Raw genomic sequence first — 13,801 nt, 5'->3', positions numbered from 1 at the left:
CTACCGAGAGGAGAATGGAGCCAACTCCTCACGCTCACGAAGAACACAACGCGTCTTCATCCGAGAGATGGCAGAAGGTCAAACTCGGCTGCTACGCCGTGCCCAGACTCTGCTGCTCCGATGATTACTTTAGCGATTGTGAGTGTACTCATCTACTGCTCCCCATTTCACTTTACTGGCTGATTAAAAAAAAAACAACCACCACCACCACTAACTCTTCCAGGGCAGCTGGCTCGCTCCATCCACCCCACCTGGAACTTTTATCCCCAAAGGAGAAAGGAGCCGTCCTCCTGGGAGGCACTTCCCTCTATTCGGGCTGCGAACCTCATCCTGGAAGCTGCCGCCAGTTTTCCCAACTTTCCTTCGGGAATAACTCAGAGCCACCGAGAGGCAGGACCAGCCACTGGGCCCTTGGAATGGCGGGACCTCCCTCATCAGGCTTCTCTTGCTTCTGAATACCTGTTCATTTTGTATCAAAAGCCCCTTTGGGACTTTCGCTTTCGGGGGGCTGGAATTACATTTCAAAACAAGGATGCTCCTGACCGATCACGCTGAGCTTTCAAACAGGCCTGCGTCTTTTCTCTCAAGAAAATGGCGTAGGAGGAGGAACTGGGGGGACATCGGACCCCCGCGATGGGACAGTGAGGGCTGGGACTGCTCCCTCTAGGATAGGGGTGTCGAACTCAATCAGAGAAGGGGCCAAAATCTAAAATCCAGCCTAAATCGCGGGCCGAATGGTTTACTGAACAGTCATAAACTGTCACTGTGATGGAAACGCAGCGCAGTGCAGTGATGACAGCGCGGTGCGGGCCACATTGCAAGGCCTGGCGGGACGGATTTGGCCCGCGGGCCTTGTGTTTGACACATGTGCTCTAGGATGTCCCCTTTTGACCTGTGGGGGGGGGGGGGGATAAAGTGGGGGGCAGAGAGGACAGGGGTCGCAATGCCACTTCATAAGACACTCACCTTGAGGATTTTGACCACCACTCTCTCATTGTTGGTGATGTTGATGGCCTCAAACACTTCGCTATACTTCCCCCGACCAAGTTTCCGAACCAGCTGGTAATCATCTTGATTACTGTGAAAGGCAAAGAGGGACACATCAGTGCCAGGACTTGGGGTTCACCACCAAGCACGGGGCCCCCACGGCCATGCTTCCAGCCCTTGGAAGTGCCTGTCCCGCCGGCCACCACTCCCTCCGCATCCCAAGGCCCCGGCCGGCAGCAGGCACCCCGGGTCGGGCGGGCTCCCTCCTAAGCCGAGAGGAGGGAGAAAGGCCCTGCTCTGAGCCCATCGGGATCGGGATCGGGATGGGGATGGGGGAGCGGGGCGCCCCGCACCTGCCCCGCACCTCACCCCCGCCCTCCACGCCTCGCGCCTGCCTGGCTCCGGGAACCGGGGCGTCTTTTTTTTTTTAAAAAACGTGGCCCCATCCAGACTCACTTCAAAAGAGCTAGAGACCAGGCAGGGGATGGTGAGGGCTCCGGGGGCACAGCTGTGGCCTCCCCACCCCGCCCCGCCGAGCCCAACGTGGGCGAAGGGGCCGCTCCCGCCCTCCCGCCAGGCCGGGCCCGGACCCCACGCTTCCCCCGCACCCGGGGCGCCCCTCGGGGGGCAGGGGGGCCGGGGGGAGAGGGCGCCGGGGCCGGTCTGCCCCCACCCCCTCCGGGCCGGGGGGCCGGGGCCGGGGCCGGGGCGGGGGCCGGGGCGGCGGCTTTACCCCCAGCTCGGGACGTGAGCCTCGTAGTCCCAGTAGTCGCGGCTCCTCAGGCTGTTCACCTCGGCGTAGACCCGGGCCCTGCTGCCCGCGGCCGGGCCGGGCATGGCGGGCGGGACCGGGGGGCGCCGCGGGGCGCCGGGGGCGGCGGGGCGCGGGGCGCGGGGCGGCGGGCGGCGGGCCGCGGGCCGGAGCAGCAGGCGGAGCGCGGCGCCGGGCGGCCACGCCAGGCCGGGCCGCGGGGCCGCGGGGCGGGGGCGCGGGGGGCGCCGGCCGGGCGGCCGGGCGGCCGGGCCCGGGGGCGGCGGGCGGCGGGCGGGCGGCTCTCGCGCGGCGCGGCGGCCTCTGCTCGGCTCGCGGCCCGAGGCGGCGGCGACGGCGGCACCAGCAGCGGCGGCCGCCGGCCGGGAAAGGGGCAGCCGCGGCGAGGAAGGAGGAGGAGGAGGAGGAGGAGGAGAAAGAGGAGGAGGAGGAGGAGGAGGGAACCCGGAAAAGGGGCCGCTCTCTCCAGGAGCGGCCGCCGCCCGGCCCGGCGCCGCCCGGCCCACAGCGCCCCCTGCCGCGCGGGAGGACCGGCGCCCCGCCCCAGGCGCCCCGCCCAGACCCGCTGCCGAGCTCACGCCTCTCCCTGGCTGATGGGCTCCCAGAGGGCCCCCACCCCTCCACCCCCCCCAGATCTGCTGCTCACCCCTTGCGTACCCTTGTCGGGATCCCTACGGCAACCCTCCACCCTCTATTCATCCGGAGTTGACCCACCCCACCTCCTACAAGGACCCTAATTCGGACCTCCTGCACCCCAACCTGTTCCCATCAAGTCCTCTCCAATGAGCCGCTCTTAGGGCTCCCCACCTCGAGATGTGTGCATCCCTCCCCCGGACACCCCTCTTCCGCATGGAGCCTGCCCTGTCCCTATCGAAACTCGTCTATCCCGAGACTTTCCCTGCCCCCTGCGTCCAGAGCCTTCCTCCCAAACCCCGCTCTTCCTCCCCACCCTTGCCCAAGCGCCCTCTGAGCGTTCACATCGGCCCCTTGCTTAAGCTGGAGGGCGGGTGAGGGTGCGGAGGTGCTCACTGTGAAGTTCCTGTTTTCCCCTTTGTCATGAAAAAGCAATGTGCGGGGGGGGGGGGGGGGGGGGGGGGGGGGAGAAGAGGGGGTGGTCCTGATAAATATAAGGTGACTGGAGGAGAAGATTTGGCTTTGGGTGGTGGACACAGGGTGCAATTATACAGGGTTTGTAACATAGAAGCCCACACCTGACACCGATACGTTCATGTTGACCCATGGCACCCCCAATCAATTTAATAAATATATTTTTTAAAGCGATTGGGGGTGGGAGGGAGATAAATAAAATAAAAAAATAAAAGCAAATTTGTGGTCCTAAGTGGTTTGGCTCAGTGGATAGAGCATCGGCCTGTGGACTCAAGGGTCCCAGGTTCAATTCTGGTCAAGGACATGTACCTTGGTTGCGGGCATATCCCCAGTGGGGGGTGTGCAGGAGGCAGCTGATTGAGTTTCTCTCCCTCTCCCTTCCTCTCTGTGGAAAATCAATAAAATATATTAAAAATAATAATAATGATGGCACCTACTACATAGGTCAATGGGGAGCATCAGGCAAAGTAAACCATGTAAGACGCTTAGAACACTGTCCAGCAGCCATATTTTGCAATTTTTTATTTGTTTCCTAACTTATCGTCTGCCTCCTTGACTGCAAAAAAAAAAAATAGCATGAGAGGAAGGACTGGGTCTGTCTGCTCATCCCTGACTCACCCAGCACTTGCCCTCAGTCGGAGGCTTTCAGTGAACCCAGTGTAACCCCACAGCTCACTCACTAATTCCAAAGGGGAACCCAGAGTTCATCGCTTTAACCATGAATCAAACTGATCTTCAACCAGGGACCACCCGGCCCTCTAGCATGATGCACCAAGAAGGCACATGGCATCTGCCCAAAATGCTCAACTTGAATCTCATCACAAGGACACAATCAGACAAATTCAAACCGGGCGGGGGGGTGGGGGGGCGGTTGGGCACGCTATACAACAGCTAGCCTGACTCTTCAAAAATGTCAATGTCACACACCGGCCGGTTTGGCTCAGTGGTTGGAGCATCAGCCCCCTATGCTGAAGGGTCTTGGGTTCAATTTCCCGGTCAAGGGCATGTATCTCGGTCTCAGGCTCAATCCCCAGCCCCAGGGTGCGTATGCAGGAGGAGGCAACCAATCAATGTGTCTCTCTCTCATCAATGTCTTTCTCTCCCCACCCCCCACCCCCTTCCCTCCCTTCTGCTCTGTCTGAAAAATCCATGGGACACGTAGCCTGGGGTGAGGATTAAAAAAAAAAATTTTTTTTCAATATGACAAAAGAAAACAAAAGTCAGCAGTAGTGTCCTTGATGAAAGGAGCCTGAGAGATTTGTATCTATGTGTCTGGATTGGGTCCTGGATAGAAAAGGCGGGAAGGAAAGGAGGGGGGAAGGAAAAAGCACACAGCTAAAGGAATGCTCCTGGGACTGCTGGGGAAATCTGAATAGGGGAGAGGGGGATATACGTTACATAACCGTCCAGTTCCAGGTCGTGCGGGTGAGGATACACTGGTTTCGCAGGAGAATGTCTCGATCTGAGAAGGCACCTGCCGGGTGTTTAGGGAAGGAGTGCCATCGGATCTACAGCTCACCCTCCGATGGTTCTGCGGAAACACGTGGGCTCCTGGAGAACTCGGTTGGGCCGCAGGAGCTTGTGATGTTTTGGCAGAGTTGACCATTTTGAAAATAAAACCTGGAAGAAAATGAAGCATTCGTGAACTAAGTGGACTTAGGAATTTAATTCCCAAACCTGCACACAGGAAAACACAAACACTCTCAATCTCTTTTTTAAAATATTTATTTACTTATTTTGAGAGAGAGAGAGAGAGAGAGAGAGAGAGAGAGAGAGAGAGAGGAGATCCATTTGGTATTTCACCCATCTATGCATTCATTGGTTGGTCCTTGAGCCCTGACCAGGGATGGTATCTTCGGTGTATCAGGACGTTGGATGCTAATGGTTAGAGTCTAATGAACTGAGCTGCCCGGCCAGAACCCTTCTCAATCTCTTAACACAGCCTTAGGATTTCTTCCTGACAAGTTTTTGCAAACTAGTCAAGACCAGTTCTTCTTTTTTTAATCTTTACTGTTGAAAGTATTACATATGTCCCCTTCCCCACCCCCCCAATCCCCACCATTGACCCCTTCCAGCCCACCTCCGCCCCAACCCAATGTCTCCACCTATGGTCTGTGTCCATGGGTTATGCCTCCTACCTACCCTCCCCCACCTTCCTTTTGAGGCTCAAAAGTCTTTAAACTGGAATCCTTGTATGAACTTTCCGGGTTCCAGAAACCCCCAACACTGTGTGTAAAATGTGTGTGTGTGTGTGTGTGTGTGTGTGTACGCATGCACACATGTATCCTTTCCTTAGCATCCATGAGATTCTCAAAGGAGCCATGACCTAAAAATGGTTGCAAACCACTGGTCTAACCACCAGGTCCACCTCCAATTGGGGCCGCATTCCTTGCCTCCACCCTCGCCCACCTCTGACTCCATCCACCCTCCCTGCGCCCTCCTCTGATCCTCACCACTGAGCCCACACTCCACACCCATCTAACGTAACCTGCTCCACACCTGCAGCCCTGCCGGAGGGCTCACCCACACACGGCTCTGGCGCAGCGCGCTCTGGGATGCGGCTGACGCTTCCGACCTCAGCCCTGGAACCTGCAGCCAGTCCTCCCGCGGCCGCATGGAGCATGTTCGCGTGGTCTGTGGGTGGGTAGCATGGCCACCTCATGGAACTGGTGGAGACGCACCACCTCTCCTTACCAGCCCTCCGTCGGTGTGCGTGGTGCGGATTAAGATGGGCAATTAGCCCAGCTGGCGTGGCTCAGTGGTTGAGCATCAACCTATGAACCAGGAGATAATGGTTCGATTCCCAGTCAGGGCAAAATGCCCGGGGTGCTGGCTCCATCCCCAGTAAGGGGTGTGCAGGAGGCAGCTGATGAATGATTCTCTCATCATTGATGTTTCTGTCTTTCTCTCCCTCTCCTTCCTCTCTGAAATAAAGATATATATAAAATTTTTTAAAAAATGGGCAACCTTCACTGAAGACATAAATTTCAAGGTGGCTCTGCAGGTGTGTGTGTGTGTGTGTGTGTGTGTGTGTGTGTGTGAGGACAGTGTTCTTCATTGAACCAGAATCAACTATCAACTTCCCCTAATTACACCGTGTGTGTGAGTTTGAGGGTGAGCATCATTCAGGTGATATAGGAGAGAGTGAAAGAGGCATCATGAGTCAAATAACCCAACAATTTCATACCAACTTCTCCTATGACTCCAAATTCTATCCAAACACCCCTCTAGAAAAACCAAACCAAAACCAAGACGAACAACGATGTTAAATCCTCAGAAGAACACCTCCTCTCTCCACAAGGCCTAGTTCCCCAAATTTAAGAGGTTTCAAGATCATAGTCTAAGAAAATAATGCCAACTGTGATTCAAAAAAATGATTAATAGTAGTGACAAGTTACATATATGTTCAATATCATTGAGTGGTGCAAAAATCCTGAGGCTAAAAACCATTACATTGAAATGAATGAATTGTATGGTATATGAATTATATCTCAAGAAAACTGTAAAAGAAAAATCGACAAGATTGTGTGTGTGGTAATATTTTATTGATTTTTTACAGAGAGGAAGAGAGAGGGATAGAGAGCTAGAAACATCGATGAGAGAATCATCGATCAGCTGCCACTTGCACACCCGCTACTGGGGATGTGCCCGCAACCAGTGTACATGCCCTTGACTGGAATCGAACCCGGGACCTGTCAGTCCACAGGCCGACACTCTATCCACTGAGCCAAACCAGTTTCGTCTGGATCTTGGTCTCAGTTGGTTTTACCTTTATAGCCCAGAAAAAGTAAGCAAGGTTCGCAGGCTGTGGACTAGCCCCCAACCATGGTCAGCAGGAGGGTCTTGGGTTGTCTCTGTAACCCCAGGAGTCTACCGGAACGCCGGACCCTCCCTCTGGGTGTCTCTACTGCCCCCGGCAGGTTAACCAAGTGTGTCCATGGGAGCCCCACCGGCTGCACTGCCCCTGGGGGCATTTGCATACAACTTGTGTAGGGAAATCACTTACTGATTTCCCCCCAAATCATCCTCACCGTGTGACCCCATTCTGCCCTTCGCCCAGAAATGCCCTGGAGTGGGGAGCGGACAGGAGGGGACGGGGCCCAGCCTGTCCAAGCAATAGAAACATATGTTTTCCGAGTGGGTCCCCTTTTCTTTTTTAGCCTTGTCTGCCTGGGAGAAGTTTGAGTTCACTGAGCTTCTGGGAAGAGGTGGGGGCAGGGCATGGCGGGGAGTGGGGGAGAGACTACTCTCTGGGAAAGATGGATCAACTCATTCAAACCGAAATGTAAATGAGAGCTCTTTACAAGAGATTTGCATTTTTGAGGGGCAGGAGCCGGAATGCAGGATGGATCCTAAATCCTGGGGCTGGGAGTGCTGAGACGGTGGAGGGGTGTTGGGGAGGGCGGGCAGGCCTGCTTCCTGGGGGCCAGGCCCACTCGGAAGTTCCCGGGGGCGTTGGGAGGGGAGTGGCTGGAATCTACGGGAGCAGGCACCACGCCCCCGGGCACAGCCATGGCACTCTGCCCACAGCCACCCTCTCCCTGCCGATCGGCTCTCCCCAATTGTTCAGCATCACCACCCACGCCCACGGCCCCGCCAGCACCAAGTCCGTCTGGCTCTCTCTCCAGATGGCAGCTCGCTGCCACCCTTCTGTCTTGATGCCCAGCGCTCTCGCGCTGAGACCAGCCCGCATGGTCTCCTAGGACACGGACTGTCTGTGGGTCCTTCCTGCAGGGATGTCTGTGCTGCCAGGAGCTCACCCAGGGGTCCTTCACCCTGGTTGGTTAAAACTCAGCGCCTTCATAAACTCGGATGAAAAAGATTATATCTTTTTTTCAACAACCTTTATTTTTTTATTTTTATTTTTTTGGTTAGTCCTCACTCAAGGTTATTTTTTCCATTGGTTTCCATTTCTTTTCTTTTTAATATATATTTTATTACTTCAGAGAGGAAGGGAGAGGGAGAGAGAGATGGAAACATCCATGATCAGAGAGAATCATTCATCGGCTGCCTCCAGAATGCTCCCTACTGGGGACTGGGCCCTCAACCTAGCCAGACATGTGCCCTTGACTGGAATCGAACCCGGGACCCTCCAGTCCACAGGCCAATGCTCTATCTTTTGAGGCAAACCAGCTAGGGCTCCATTGGTTTTTAGAGTGGAAGGGAGGGGGAGAGACAGAGAGAGAGAAACATCGATGTGAGAGACACACATCTATTGGTTGCCTCCCACACGCACCCCGGCCCAGAATTGAACCCTCGACCCTCCCATCCGTGGGCCGATGCTCTCACCACTGAGAAACCAGCGAGGGCTTCACTAACTGCTAAGTAAAAGGCAGCGTTTCCTTCCATTTACAATGTAGACAAGAGACAACAGCAAAGCCCGTAAGTGTGTCACCAGGAGAAATCACAGGTATTCGCTTGTCATTGTACTGTTGGTGCTATTTTTTTAAAATATATTTTATTGATTTTTTACAGAGAGGAAGGGGAAGGGATAGAAAATTAGAAACATCGGTGAGAGAGAACCATCGACCATCTGCCTCCTGCACACCCCCCACTAGGGATGTGCCCGCAACCAAGGTACATGCCCTTGACTGGAATCGAACCTGGGACCCTTCAGTCCGCAGACCTACGCTCTATCCACTGAGCCAAACCGGTTTCTGCAGTTGGTACTATTTTAAGGCAGGAACTTTCTCTTCAGAAGGACCAGCTGCTGTGATTGTCGGGGGCAAATGAATATGCCTGTGCCCTCTGTGCTCAGCCCCACTCTTCCTCCCTTAGGACATGTGTATAGAAGACTCTAGAAGACTCTGAAACAGAGATTTGAGAGCTTTTAAAATGGAGATAGAGCCCTAGTTGGTTTGGCTCAGTGGATAGCGTATCAGCCTGTGGACTGAAGGGTCCCAGGTTCGATTCTGGTCAAGGGCATGTACCTTGGTTGCAGGCACATCCCCAGTAGGAGGTGTGCAGGAGGCAACTGATCGGTGTTTCTCTTTCATTGATGTTTCTAGCTCTCTATCCCTCTCCCTTCCTCTCTGTAAAAAAAAAAAAAAAAAAAAAAAAAAAAAAAAAAAAAAAATCAATAAAAAATATATATTTTTAAATGGAGATATGATTGACATTATATTACCTTCAAGTGTACAACGAGATATGTATCTATTGGAAACGGTCGCCACATTAAGTCTAGGTAACATCCATCAACACAGAGTTAAGGTTGTCCTGTTCCTTTAATTTCTCTGGGTTTAGACTGGAATAGCTCCTCCGTTGCTTTTCAAAGATCAGAGGCCGGTGGCTCTGCAGCCCGTTCCTTCGTCTGCGGTTATCTGATGTTTCTTCATGGTCTGATCCAGATTATGTAATTCCGGCAGAAATATTACAGAAATCTGCCGTGTTCCCCTCCGGTGACCGGGAGCATGCAATCTCTATTCGTCCCATTTTACCTGCGGTCTGAGCTCCAGTCACTGCGGCCATCAAGGTGGCATCTGCCAGATTTCTCCGCCATGAAGTTACTTTCTCCCCGCCCCCCCTTTAAAGAAATATATATATATGTATCTTATGGGGGTATTTTGGAAATTGTGTAATTATCCCGGTCTTGCTCAAACTTTCTGTTTATTTATTGACATTGGTGTGGACTTGTGGATTCTTATTTTATTCAGTGAGCTATATATAATCAGTTATTGTCATTGGTTATTTTTTAAAATATATTTTTATTGATTTCAGAGTGGAAGGGAGAGGAGAGAGAGACAGAAACACCAACGGTGAGAGAGAACCATTGATCAGCTGCCTCCTGCACACCTCCTACTGGGGATCGCACACCCCTTATGGGGGATCAGGCCAGCATCTCCGCATGTGTCCCCAACTGGAATTGAACCCACAACTCTTCAGTCTCCAGGCTGACCTCTGAGCCAAGCCGGCTGGGGCGTCACTGGCCATTTTGATGATCAGTTAGCTGTTGAGATGTCTGGCTCTTCTTGCTGGTTCCTGTGTCCCTTCGATGTGCTCCGTCATCCTTTGGCACCTTCTTACTTTTTGGTACAGAAGGTGCTCCAGGCCCATCTTGTACTTTCCCTGCCCCAGGCCTGAATCAACCGGTTCCCCAAGGGGGGAATGGGCGAGGCTGCCCCCTTCAGGGGAGGATGGAGGATAGGATTTTGAAGCCAAGAGCTGGACACAAGGTAAGCTCACTGTGCTTGGACTGTTATCGCTGCTCCCAGGCCTTCTCCAGGCGGCTGAGCTGGAGCAACACGTACACACACACACACACACACACACACACTGCCATCTGTAATCCTGTCTATATATATATCTGTGTCTATTGGAAACCGTGAGTTCACTCTACATCCCCAATTCCAACCTAACACCAGAGAACCCAAGCTGGTTTCCCCTTCCTGTATTTATTCTCTTTTTAAAGTCTATATTTTTATTGATTTCAGAGAGGAAGGACAGAGGGAGAAAGAGAGAGAAATATCAATGATGAGAGAGAATCATGGATCGGCTGCCTCCTGCACGCCCCCCAGTGGGGATCGAGCCCACAACCTGGGCATGTGTCCTGACTAGGAATCAAACAATGACCTCCTGGTTCACAGGTCGATGCCCAACCACTGAGCCACACTGGCCAGGCCCCTTCCTATATCTGTAAGCGTCTTTTCTGAGAGGGAGCGATCCAGCACACGCAGGACCCTTTCAGGTGGAGGGTGGGGTGTGAAGAAAGACCTCTGCGAGGAGGTGACATTGAAGCTGAGACTTGAAGGAAGTGAGGGGATAAGCCAGACAGGTTCTGGGAGAAGAACGTTCTGGGCAGAACACTGCGGCCCACGCGGACCCTGAGCTCACACGCTGGTGTGTGTGAGGAACAGACCCGCAGGCATCCTGCGGCTGAGCCAGAGGGCAGATGATGTCAGCCAGGGAAGGGGAGAGCTCAGGCAGCAGCTTGTAGGCCGTTGCTAAGACTTGAGTTTTCCCAGCGACAAAGGCAGAGAGCCACCGGGGTATGTCCCATGCAGAGGACTGCTGAGACTCCAAGTACGGAAGCAGTAAGCCAGGGAGGGGCATGGCTGGGCAGGAGGTGAGAGATGGTCCAATAAATTTTTCTAAAAATATATTTATTTATTTATTTATTTATTTTTTGGACAGAGAGGAAGAGAGAGGGATAGTTAGAAACATCGATGAGAGAGAATCATCAATCGGCTGCTTCTTGCACACCCCTCACTGGGGATGTGCCCACAACCAAGGTACGTGCCCCCTACCGGAATCGAACCCGAGACCCTTCAGTCCGCAGGCTGACGCTCTATCCACTGAGCCAAACCGTTTTTCGGCTATCTGTGATCAGTTTGGTGTGGCTGGAGAGTGTGAGAGATAGGTAGTGGTATGTGGTGTTACCTATGTGTTCGTTAAACCAATAAAATAGTAAAACATCGGCCGGGCTGAGGTGGCTCAGTGGCTGAGCATAGACCTATGAACCAGAAGGTCACAGTTTGACTCCCTGTCAAGGCTCAGTCCCCAGTAGTGGACATGCAGGAGACAGCCAATCAATGATTCTCTCTCATTATTGATGTTTCTCTCTCTCTCCCCCTCTTCCTTTCTTTTTGAAATCAATAAAAAATATGTATGTATTTTAACATTTTTATGCAAAACACTTAGCACAGCAGGTGACATAGTAAACTGATCAGCCGATGAATGAAGGTGAAAACTCTCCCGGGCAGCATCCTGTTCCCCTCCTATTAACCTGGCCCTCCTGGCATCCGGGAACAATGCCCCTTGGGCAGCTCTACCCCCCTTTCCAGCCAGACTCCCTCCCACCCCCGGCCCGCCCCTCCCGATGAGTCAAAACTCCCACTGTCCCCGCAGCCCTGTCCCTGCGGGGTGTGGGGCGGCATCCGATAAGTTCGTCACCGATAAGTTTGTCACCGTATTAATGACTTCTTGCAAGAGGCCTGCCCCTCCCAGAGGGAGCCACATTGTTTAAAAGGCGGCACCTTACGTCCCCGGGAACGTGGTAGGATCTCAGGCAGCGGGGCAGTGTGGTGGAGAAGGTCATTGATTCTGGGCAGCACGCAAATGACACCTTCCAGTCCACATTCCTCCTCCAACTGCAATCCGGGCATTTCCTGTCTCTACTCACCCCAGAACGTGATCCACGTTCAGTCAGAAGATCACACACATCCCAGATGCTTTCCCCAAGGTGGGCAGGGCGTGGTGTGGCCACCCTGCACCTCTTCTTTTTTATTAATAAAAAAGAAGAGGTTGATTGATTTTTTTACAGAGAGGGATAGAGAGTTAAAAACCTCAATGAGAGAGAATCATCAATCAGCTGCCTCTTGCACACCTCCTACTGGGGATGTGCCTGCAACCAAGGTACATGCCCTTGCCGGAATCGAACCCGGGACCCTTCAGTCCGCAGACTGACACTCTATCCACCGAGCCAAACCGGTTTCGGCCACCCTGCACCTCTGAAGGGAGCCCCGGCTCAGCCAGCAGCCTCCACCCCCTGACAGACTTGTAACCTTGAAGCCAGGGCACTCAGGCCTCGGCGGAGTGCAGAACTGGTTTCTGGGCCGGACGGGTTTCAGCCGCACGGCCTGCTACAGCACAATGGGTGCCCCTTCACACCCGGCTGGCCGGGCGGCGACACCGAAAAGGGCCCATCGTGACAAGTGGTGACAGGTGATGACAGGCGCCTGGGGAAACTGAAACCTTCCTACAGGCCGGTGGGAGGTCACATGCAGCCGCTTTGGAAAACAGCTGGGCGAGTCCTGAGAGGGTTGGCCACAAAGTCACCATGGGACCCAGAAATGCCACTCTCCAGGACATAGCCAGGAGACATGGAAACATCCATACACACACACACACACACACACACACACGCACACAGCGTGTAACTCATGTTTATAGCGGCGTTTTTCATAGCAGCCAAAACAGTGGAGACAGCTGACTAAAACGTGGCACAGCCAGTCGATGGGGTCTTCTTTAGCCATAAAAAGGAATGAAATACCGGCATATGGGGCAACCTGGAGGGACCCTGAAGACATTACCCTAAATGAAAGAAGCCAAATGCAAAAGGTCTGTATCTTCTGAGATTGCGCTTATAGAAAATGCCGAAACCAGTTTGGCTCAGTGGATAGAGCATCAGCCTGTGGACTCAAGGGTCCCAGGTTCGATCCCAGTCAAGAGCATGTACCTTGGTTGCAGGCACATCCCCAGCGGGAGGTGTGCAGGAGGCAGCTAGTTGATGATTCTCTCTCATCGGTGTTTCTAACTCTCTATCCCTCTCCCTTCCTCTCTGTAAAAAAATCAATAAAATATTGAAAAAAGAAAAAAGAAAAAAATGGTGACTGCTGTGGTCACCGGAGCCTGCTCTTGCTGGGACCCCAGGAGACAGTACAGGACAGCCTGGGCAGTATCCTCACCAGTGCTCGGGGAAGTGACCTTCAGCACTTCCAGTGTGTCCTACACCTAAGCCGCCAATGCCACTTGGAAGGACACAGCCCCTGGGCAAGGCTCTGCAGATATTTGCAGTAACAGCCCTGGGCGGCAAGCAGGCAGGGGTGAATGCCAAGGGCTAGTGCCAACAGCGGCTGCTACAAGAGGCAATCAGAAACAGGAGTCTTGTCAATTAAAAAAAAAAAAAAAGAGTAAATAAAAAAAGTAAATAAATGTGAGAGCAGAAATAAAACATTCAAGGAGCCCTGGCCGGTTTGGCTCAGTGGATAGAGCGTCGGCCTGCGGACTCAAGGGTCCCAGGTTCGATTCCGGTCAAGTGCATGTACCTTGGTTGCGGGCACATCCCCAGTAGAGGGTGTGCAGGAGGCAGCTGGTCGATGTTTCTCTCTCATCGGTGTTTCTAACTCTCTGTCCCTCTCCTTTCCTCTCTGTAAAAAACTAATAAAATATATTTTAAAAAAGAAGAAGCAACCTGATTTTGAAAAGGGTCAAACCTGA

At 53.2% G+C, this 13,801-nt stretch overlaps 1 protein-coding gene across 9 annotated transcripts in view; it reads right to left on the bottom strand.

The window, feature by feature from the left end:
* The window catches only part of CSNK2A2 (casein kinase 2 alpha 2), a 35,315-nt gene extending 33,435 nt beyond the window's left edge, over positions 1 to 1,880 (bottom strand). For 8 of the 9 annotated variants that reach the window (XM_036440477.2, XM_036440482.2, XM_036440481.2 and 5 more), the window contains exons 1-2: positions 1,721 to 1,880; positions 967 to 1,078 (exon numbers count right to left, since the gene is read on the bottom strand). In XM_036440477.2, the coding sequence (XP_036296370.1) occupies positions 967 to 1,078; positions 1,721 to 1,824 (216 nt within the window). In that variant the 5' untranslated portion in view covers positions 1,825 to 1,880. The remainder of the gene's footprint in view (positions 1 to 966; positions 1,079 to 1,720) is intronic. The other variant, XM_036440479.2, reaches the window with a different exon arrangement.
* Between the last annotated feature and the right edge of the window lie 11,921 nt (positions 1,881 to 13,801).

Source organism: Pipistrellus kuhlii, unplaced genomic scaffold (genome assembly GCF_014108245.1).
Source record: "Pipistrellus kuhlii isolate mPipKuh1 unplaced genomic scaffold, mPipKuh1.p scaffold_m20_p_17, whole genome shotgun sequence".
Taxonomy (NCBI): Eukaryota; Metazoa; Chordata; class Mammalia; order Chiroptera; family Vespertilionidae; genus Pipistrellus; species Pipistrellus kuhlii.
Note: the sequence above shows the minus strand (reverse complement) of the source record. Positions and strands in the feature narration are given on the sequence as shown.